This window comes from Solanum lycopersicum, chromosome 2 (genome assembly GCF_036512215.1).
Source record: "Solanum lycopersicum chromosome 2, SLM_r2.1".
Lineage (NCBI taxonomy): Eukaryota > Viridiplantae > Streptophyta > Magnoliopsida > Solanales > Solanaceae > Solanum > Solanum lycopersicum.
The window spans coordinates 21,272,278-21,282,612 of record NC_090801.1 but is presented as its reverse complement, the minus strand read 5'-3'; the positions used below and the strand labels follow the sequence as shown (position 1 = coordinate 21,282,612).

The 10,335-nt window shown below is 30.5% G+C and overlaps 1 protein-coding gene across 1 annotated transcript; it reads right to left on the bottom strand.

Annotated features, from left to right (window-relative positions):
• Positions 1 to 1,461: 1,461 nt before the first annotated feature.
• Positions 1,462 to 4,581, bottom strand: LOC138341935 (ubiquitin carboxyl-terminal hydrolase 20-like). The gene is made up of 5 exons (XM_069294120.1): positions 4,318 to 4,581; positions 2,421 to 2,738; positions 2,216 to 2,338; positions 1,928 to 2,132; positions 1,462 to 1,544 (listed from the first exon to the last, which is right to left on the bottom strand). Exons 1-5 carry the CDS (start codon positions 4,579 to 4,581, stop codon positions 1,462 to 1,464), a joined length of 993 nt encoding a protein of 330 aa, XP_069150221.1.
• Positions 4,582 to 10,335: the final 5,754 nt, after the last annotated feature.

Here is a 10,335-nt window from a genome sequence, read left to right as displayed (position 1 = left end):
AACAACCTACCTATCTCACAAAGGTTAAAATATTTGTTTAAATACATAATGCTATTCCCAGACTCCACTAATGAAATTTTACATAATATATTATTACCTAGCTAAAGTAAATATAAAAAGAGTTAACAACGGCTTTAGCTAAATCTGAATCGGGGCCTTAAAGGTGGTTCCCCATGATTGTACCAACAACACCAGCGCCTCATACTTTTCTCATGGGTACACTGCTTATTATACATTAATTTTTATTACTTTTTCATTATATATACATATATAAACATGATTTTTTAAAGTTAAGGAGTGCAAGTGCACCCCTACTTGTAAGTGTGGGTCTATCTATGGATGCAGATTATTCCTATAGCATTAAATAAGTCATTTAATATATAGGTTTATATTTCTTCATATCATGATAATGTTTTTTTTCCTAACAAAGCTCTATGTAATTAAAAGGAATAATATTAACTTTTATGTTTATCTATTCCATGTATGCTTAAATACTAACCCATTTTAAGGTATGATAAACGTGATAAAAACTTCTATGATACAAAATCATTTGTCTGTAAAGTATCACTTTATCCATTTAAAGTTATTTATCATTGTTTCCATTTTATATATTTCAAATCTAATATTTAAACCTTGAGACTACGCTGGAGCTGACTAGCATTCTAATATCAACAAGAGGTAGCCATACATAAGAGGAGGCCTAAAAAGTCTAAAGGAACTTCATATGTATTTATTATAACATAATTTTTTCTTTACACTTTTAACATGCAAATTAGAACTTCACATTTTTTTTTGACAAGTTCTTTGAGTTTTTTTGTCAAATTATGAATGTTAGGTAACATCATTTCACTAAGACAATCATTATCTGAATTGTCAACATAATTCTATAAGTATTAAGTTAAATTTTTTTAATAATGATAAGAGTTAGAACCATAGAATTTTATCCAAAAATTGATAACTTGATCCTTACTTTAATATGCTTGTTGTCGTACTTGAAACGTTAAGGAAGCTAGCAGAAAAGAATTTGAAATTCACTATGTTCAACAGTTTTTAAACTAATAAGTTATATTTTTACCATCATTTGGTTCCAAAAAAAATTGAGGCCATGAAAAATTTGGGGCTCCAACTCATATGCCTTATTATTTGTAACATAGAGTCGACTTGATTACAGGTTTGTTAGAACACAGTCACTAGCCAAAACTCTATATAGAAATATAGTAATTTCTATTTTATTCATCCAAAATCTAGTAAGATATTGTTTCTATCATTAAATCAATAAACTCAAAATTTTAAATCTATCTATCGAAACCTTAAGCATTATAAGAAAAAGACTATTATATGAATTCAAATTACTCATATTTTTGTTGCTACCATTAGGGCCATTTGAGGAGGTAAACCTGCCAGCGTAGAAAATCTTCAATCTCCAAGCTTCCTCTTCTTCTTGTTGGCATGACTTCAATTTTAGTTGCACTTCAACGCATCCATCAATTCATTATCCTTCTTTGTTTCCACGTTCTGAAATTGATCTTCACAATAAACCTGAACTGCCAATGATATAGAGGAACACTTTAGTTGTTGTGTGAAAACTATTTGATTGCACTGAAAGAAGATATATACTCAGAGTGGGAAATGATCCCTTCCAGATATTGTGTTTGAACATATATCTTACTATGGGAAAAAGAAGTTGAGATTTTGCAAGTGAAGAACAAAAACAAACAACTCATCGTAGAGTGTATACATACCTAACCTCTACCTCATATAGATCGTGATATACAAATACTTAAATCAAGAACAACAACAATATATTAATCTTAAAACATTGCAAATAGTGGAATGTGGTGTACGGACTAGAGGGGCGATAAGCTTTTTATATTTAGTAAGGAATAACATGGAATCTGGAATAAATCGAAGTAAAATAAGAGCTTACCATGTGAACCATTATCCTCAATCTTGTTAAGTGCAGGCTTCAGCGATGTCTCATATGAAAAATCATTGGATGTTGTGGCCATTAGAAGATCTACGAAGGGCCTGTGGATTTCAACATAATCTGCAAACCAGAAAGTGCCTTTCTTTGTATATAGCAAAATATATGCATTTTCTGCCAAAACAAGATCTTCTTGAACATAATCAATCTATGAAAAAAGAAAAAAAAAGTTAGGTGTCGTGAACACACTGACTTTCACACAAAACAAGTAAATGATATTATTTTTCGTACCTTCTCATCGTTAAATTTGTACCATTCATTTGGAGCACAACGAATGAAGATGTAATAATGTCCCAAAGAGATTGAAGGCCCAGAATGCACTATAACCGCGTAGAGATCGTATTTTATTTCATCCTGTTCAGAAAAGGAAAATTTTTAAACATCATGCAACTGATAACAAAAGATAAATTTTTATAAAAATCCAAAAGATACTCACATTATTGATGTTGTTTGTATAAAGAAGAATGTCTAATTCAAGAGGAAATGAAACATGATTTTCCACCTTCTGAGCAACTAAACCATTATTTTTGAATCTCTTCAAATGTAGGGCAGCAACAGTAGGGGCCTGATCGACGAGGAGTTGCTTCTCAAATGGCCCATATGTCTTGCATCTTTTACAATAAAACTCAATTTTCTCAATTTTAGTGAAGGATTCAAATGCTGCTGGTACACTGTCAATGCCCTCAATTTCCAAGCTTATGTCGATTAGAGGCTCGCGTGTGATGGATGAATGGCCACAATTGCAATAACGGAGCTTTAAATTGAGAAAAACAAACTAACAATGTAAATAAAATGCTTACAAGTGTGTGTGGAGAGGAAACATAAACCTCATCCCTACCTTGGCAGGAAGAGATGATGTTATTGATAGATCCTCGGCTAAATTTCAAGCATTACAAAATAGTTCAAAAAATTAAAACAATAGGAGAAAAGAAACTAAGAGAAAATAGAAAGAAGAAACATGAAAATACCTTGCTCAAAAAAGGCCACCAAAGGCCTCCTTCACTACATTGTCTTTTGTCTCCAAATAGTAACAACAGGTTTCAAGTTGATTGAGAAAGCATTGTAAGAATTCATGTGCATCTTGTTGTTGGTTGAAATTGAAGTAAGAAGAAAAATCTGATATTTCCACAAAGTTAAGAAACACAAAAAATATAAATAAGGTAAATCGTGATAATTAAATGTTCTCTTGAAGGAAAACCAAAGTAAATATCAGAAGAAAGTACATAAATAACTAGATCTTTATATACTTTTCAATTTGCTGACAAGTTTCGTCGGCTTGAAAGAAAACCTCCCATAAAATATCGAAAAGTCTATAAGCTCACGGATGATGCACAGTACACAAAATCCGTCATAATAAGCTGCAACAAAAAATAATGACAAGCTAAGGTAAAAGACATTAAAAAGGATTCAAATAAAAGAAAAATTCTAAATTAATCCTTACTTTGACATGGAGATGCATGATCAATTGATCTAAGGAGCTGAAGAAATACAATGTTGTGTATAAAAGATTGTACAAGCGCATTTACAAAGCATGTGTTGCCTAAGTTACACGTGTCAATGCCCTAAAAATGACAATGACTTAATAAATAAAATATAGACAAGAAACATATAGTAGAACTAGGAGGTTTATCCATAGACATATGTATGAAATTTTTACATCAATAACAAAAATGAAAAAACTCAATCTAATCGCACTAGTGTATACATAGACCTTATGAAAGTATATAGGTCGTTTAGTAATGTATGACATTGGAAAGTATACTTGATATTAGTCAGCCCTATGCTAAAAAGATGATATTTTTAAAATGAATTCTTTTCACTTGAGTGGCTATTTTTTTAAATTACCGAGCTAAAAATTAGTTAGACCATACCCTATCAATTTTACTACCTAAGTAGATTTATTCAAATGTCATAAAAATAGGCTAAATTCTTAAATGTATCACTTGAAAGAGATCTAAAATGGTTATTCCACATTACATAACTACATGATTAAGATGTCATAAATTTAGGCTAAAATTGTAAAGTAGATCACTTAAAAAAATTAACATTTGGAAGCGCACACCATTTCATAGTAAATCGTATCACTTGAAAAGAGAATAACAGTAGTTATCATGTTTTATTTTTCTATGTAGTTGATTGATAAATATCTCTTATAAAAGGTTTAAAGTATAATTTGTATCACTTGGAACACCTTAAAAGTGGTCAGCCCACTCCATTACACTATACAATTGATGGTTTAAGATATTTTTAAAAACTTTATGGTAAAAGAATTTTATGTCATAAAAATACGCTAAAACTGTATAAGATTGAAGAGGTTAAAGTTGGAATCATACCGTTATTTTAAAAGTCTTATACTCAATAGGCTTAGTTTCTTTCTCAACTATCTTTTTGAAATTCTCGGGATCAGTTGAGAAAATCGGCCCAATTAAAGAACTAGGTTCACCTTTTAAAGGAGACCATTCGTCCCCATCAGAATACGAATACCCACTACTATCTGAAGAAAATTTATAGTCAATTGAATCTGAATCAGCACCAATGATCATTGTTGGAGTAGATCTGATCCAATCTGGTGACCCATCATAGAAACTTAAATCCATTTCTTTTTGTTCTTCTTCTTCAACTTCTATTTTAATAGATGAAAGATTGATAGTTTTGTTCTCAATTTCATCATATTTTAAAGTTGGATGACTAGGTGAAGTTAGATTTTCTACAATGATTTTTCCCATTGCAATTTGAAGAAAGCAACCAAAAAAAGAGAGAAATAAAAGGACTAATTTTTTGAAGATTTTAAAGAAATGGCTAAGCATTGAAATGATAAGAAAAATAACATGTACAACAAAGAGATTTTTTTGGAGATGAAATCACGAAAAACACAAATCTTGTGAATTTTTATAATCAATAAATACTTGATTTTGAAGAAATTTGGAGATTTTGACAGGATGTTTTTTTTCTTTAGAGTTAGTGCAGAGAGATCTGAAAGGTTTATTGTTCTGAAATGGGAGGGATATATATATAGGGGTATGGGTGGATATGGAGGGCGGCGAGAACTTCAATAGTGAATTTTCTAAAAACTAAAGTGATGGTTTTTAGCGTAACTGTCTTAATTAGTAGATTATCTGAATTTCATATTATAACGATAACTTAAATATTATTAATTATTTCATAAAGTCGTTTTTTCTTGTATTATTAATATGAAGGTCATTTTTTCTTATTTATATCATTTCAAAAGTCAACATATTAAATATTCAGGCAGAATTTTGTTCAATTCATTAAATGTTTTAGTTTTCAGTCTACAATGCACTAATCAATTCCTCAACCTAATACTAACTCATAACTTGATTTAATATTATTTGCTAAAGAAATCATGAGATAAATTGTAAATTTTCTCTTGCCAAATGCTTTGACATACTTATATATTTTTTAATGAAAGTATCGGTGCAAATATTTGCGGTAAATATTTCAATATTTGGATAAATTTATAACGTGTATAGCATCATAATTACTTTTTTTAACATAGAATACTAATTGTTATCTCTAGTATTCAGATTAGCAAAGCAGAAAAAATAAACGATTAAAAGAAAAAACAAAGAACTATCTGAGTTCACAAAACCCATTGTGTGTCCTTAGAATATATAATCCCCACACGTACCCAAGGTTGCTGATTATTTTCTCCCAAGATTAAATGGATCAACCATTAAAGAAGTAATAGTACCTCAAACTTTAATATTTTCAACAGAGTCGAAATGACAGCAATGAATCACACATACACGCACAATCGATCAATTTTATTTTGCAAGAAATGTATGCAAAAAAAAAAAGAACTCGATGTAGAAAAATGACACAAAGTCACTCTATTTATAGCCAACAAAAGGTTAATGTCACAACACTTTAAAAGAAGACAACCTTTAATAATGATCACAACACTTTGGAAAAGGGACAACCTTCCAAACGGTCACGACCCCTCAACACTTTGGAAAAGGGAAAACCTTTCAAACAGACACAATCCTATGTAAATGACACAACCTTTGATAAAGGTCACAACCCTCCGGCATAGTCACAACCCTTCAGGAGAGTCATAACCCTTCATTTCCTGTTCAGAACCGTCGAGATTTCGTGTATACCTAGACAACATAAGTCACACAATTATCCCTTGAATTGCTTTTGGTTCTCATTGTTTTGCTTATTTCAACCATAAGCACGTTTACAAGTCTGTAGAGAACTCACCTTACCAGATTCTCATTGAAGTTGCTGATACTTCACACTTACATAGGTGATTTCTCCATGTATCATGTAGATACACTATTTGATATACCCTGTGTCAAACATAGAAACCATATTACTAAACATTTTCTGATCATGAGAATGGACCATAAAAAAAATGTTTTGTCAATATTGAACAATCATAAATGACTTTGTTTGAGAACCTTGAACCTAGATCTTAGGATCTCCAGTCTTCTACATAGAGTTACCGCCACAATGACTTGTCCTCGACCATAGTCCCATTCCTTTTAATGATCAATCAACCCCCTCTTTATTAAGGCCTTTTTAAGTGGATCCAACACATTATCCTTTGACTTTACTTAGTCAATTATGATAATTCTACTACAGAGTATTTCTCTAACAATATTATTCTTTGTCACATATGACTAGACTTTACGTTATACATCATGCTTCATTCTCTACCTATTGCAAATTAACTCTCACAATGTATGCATACTGGAGCTAAAGGTTTTGGCCAAAAATCTTTCAAGAAATTTTGAAGTCATTCAACTTATTCACCGACTTTATCTAGAGTGATAAGTTAAAATTTCATAGTAGAGGGAGCGATACATTTCTATTTGTAAGATTTCCAAGATATTGCTCCTCCACAAAGCGTAAATACACATCAACTTTTGGATTTTACTTCATTTGACCTGCTGCTTAATTTGCATCACTATATTCTTCCAATACTATTGAATATTAGTTATTATGCAAAACAATAGTTTTTAAATATATTTTAAATAATCCAAAAACTATTTTCATTGTCATCCAATTAGCTTGATTTAGATTACTCATGAACCGACTAAGTTTATTAATAGCACATGCTATAGCTGACCGCGTACACTTCATCATATATCATTCTTCTCAATACTCTAGCACAATTCAATTGTGAGTCACCTTCGCCTTCATTCTTTTGAAGTATCAATCTCACATTTATTGGAATCTTGACAATATTGAAATTTATATGCTTGAACTTGTCAAGTACATTTTCAATCAAATTAGTAACACCAATGTCTTTCATACTGAAGTTGCTTTCTAGCATATGTTTAGTAACATTTACGTAAAAAATGTCTTTTCTGATGATCAACATGTCATCAACGTAAAAACAAACAATGACCTTGTGATTTGGAGTGTCTTTAATATAAAAATATTTAACAGATTCATTAATTTTGAATTCATTAGTCAATATAATTTGGTCAAACTTAGTATGTCATTATTAGAACGCTTGTTTATAGTCAAAAAGTGACTTAAAAAGTTTACAGACTTTCTTTTCTTTTACAGAACCACAAAACCCTCTACTATTTCATGTAAATTTCTTCCTTCAATTTTCCATTTAATAAAATGCTTTACATTTTGATGATTTTAAATGGGATATATCGCAGCTAACTCAATTATTATCTATATTGAATTAATCCTAGTTAGTGGAAATTATGTGTCAAACAAGGATATCTTATTTACTAAAGCATATGACAACAAGTCATGATTTGTATTTGTCAATAGTTTAATCAATTTTATTTTTCTTTTGTAGATCAACTTTGAACCCAAAAGTTTATTTCATGGAGGATGATAAACCCACACTCAAGTGTGGCTGCTCAAGATTGACTATATCTTACTATTTACAGCCTCTTTCCAAAGAGGATGATTTCACACCCCAAACCTATACCATGTTCAGGACTGGAACTCGAAGACCATCGCTAGTCTCGAGTAGACCGTTGGCTTGGCTTACTTAAATCAGTGGAAGACAATAATCTATAAACTTAACTAATCTGAAGGAATATTTTTAAAACTAAAACATTTAAACATGGCCAACTCTGGCAACCCAAGTCTTAAAAATAAGAGAAAATACCAAAAAGACTCAACGAACTAACATCTAACTATCGATATATGAAGCATATAAAACTGAGATGGATGTTGGAAAAAATCCAGAAAATGTCACGTAGATCACATATAACCCAAAACCAATGGACTATATAGAACAAAAAACTGGAAAAAAAATAGTATTTCCTGTTCTAAGCCTTGCACACACCATTAAATATGTCGTACTAGAAGCCCCCAAAAAAATTTGGCCAAAATTTTTTTTGGATCATACATTATCAAAAATTTATGGACTAATACCACAAAAAGTGAAAAAGATCGATATTTCCTGTTCTAAGCCTCGTTTAAACTCAAAAATATCGACAATTACCCCTCTTATCAATCATACGCCATTCATTATGTCATCATGCATATCACACAAAATTTGTGCCAAAAAACCATATACATAGCTTATAACCCAAAATTTATGAATTTAATACACGAAAAAGTGAAAAATTGATACTCCCAATTCAAACCTCTTTTGAACTTGAAAATATATATGTTTGACCCTCCCAACCAACCCACTAAATTAAATAGGTTATTACAGATGACCACAAACACTTTATCCATAGAACCTCCAGGAGAGATTTCATCCAAAATTTATGGATTGTACCACAACAAAATTTGAAAATTCACTATTTCTTGTTCTAGACCTCATTTGAACAAGAAAATTCCAAAGTTTGTTTTTTTGAATCAACACTCGTCATTAATAAAATCCTCACGGACACCCAGAAAATATTTTAGCCAAAGTACTACTCACATATTATCCAAAATTCATGGACTAAAGCACATAAAAACTAAAAAATGTGATATTTATCATTTCAGCGATAATCTAATTTTGAAAATGTTGATATTTTCCCTCCCAAATCAACACATTTCTTTAAATATGTCTTCAAAGATGCCCAGAAAGAATTTTGGCTAAAAGCCCGCCAAGATATGATATCACACAAAATTGATGGACTAAAGCATATGAAAGATGAAAAAAATTATATTTCTCATTCAAGCCCTCATTTAAAAAATATGTTAGAAATAATGTCGTCACGGACACCCAAAACAAATTCTTCCAAAAATTGCGGGATCACATATCACTCAAAATCCATGAATAATAACAGAAAAATAATAGAGAAATTGATATTTCTGATATTTCCTATTTCGAGCCTCATTTGAACTTGAAAATGTTGAAGTGTGACCCACCAAAAAAACGTTTAAATAGGTCATCACGAAAGCCCACAAAGAGTTCATCTAATCACTAGGATCACATATCACACAAAATTCATGGACTATAGATAACAAAAATGCAAAATTCGCTATTTCTCATTCAAGGACTCATTTGAACCAAAAATTTCCAAAATTTACTCCTTCGAACCAACACAAGAAATTAATAAATTCATAACACATTAAATATTTCGGTCAAAATACCACTTAGATCACATATTATCCAAACTTCATTGACTAGAGAACACGAAGAATGGAAAGATAGATATTTCTGAGTTCAAAACTAGTTTGAATTTCAAAATGCACACAAAATAATTTGGCCCGAATATGATTGGGATCACATAACACCGAAAATATATGGACTATGGCACAAAGGAAATGGCAAAATTGGTACTTCTTGTTCTATCTCTCATTTGAAATTGAAAATAGCGATGATTGTCCCTCAGGAACAATGCATCCCATTATTAAGTTCTACAAGGTTGCCCAGAACAATATTTGGTCAAAATACCTCAAGAATTACATATCATCCAAAATTTATGGACTACAGCCTACCAATAATAAAAAAATAGTATTTCAGGTTTTAGTTGTCGTTTGAACTCAAAAATGTTGTTTTTTGCCCCTCGGAACTAAAAAAATACTATTAATAAGTTATTAGGGTCATCCACAAAAAGAATTTGGCCAAAATACTACTTGGATCACATACCGCCCAAAATTAATGGACTATGCATATAAAAAATGGAAAATCAATATTACTCGTTCTAGGCTTCGTTTTAACTAAAAAATGCCAACGTTTTTCCTCCGGACCAACTCAAACAATTAATAAGGTTGTCATAGACAACAACCAATAATTCTTGTAAAATTGTTGGGTAGATCTCATATCACAAATAGTCCTTGATCACAATTATTATTATTATTATTATTATTATTATTATTATTATTATTATTATTATTATTATTATTATTATTATTATTATTATTATTATTATTATTATTATTATTATTATTATTATTATTATTATTAT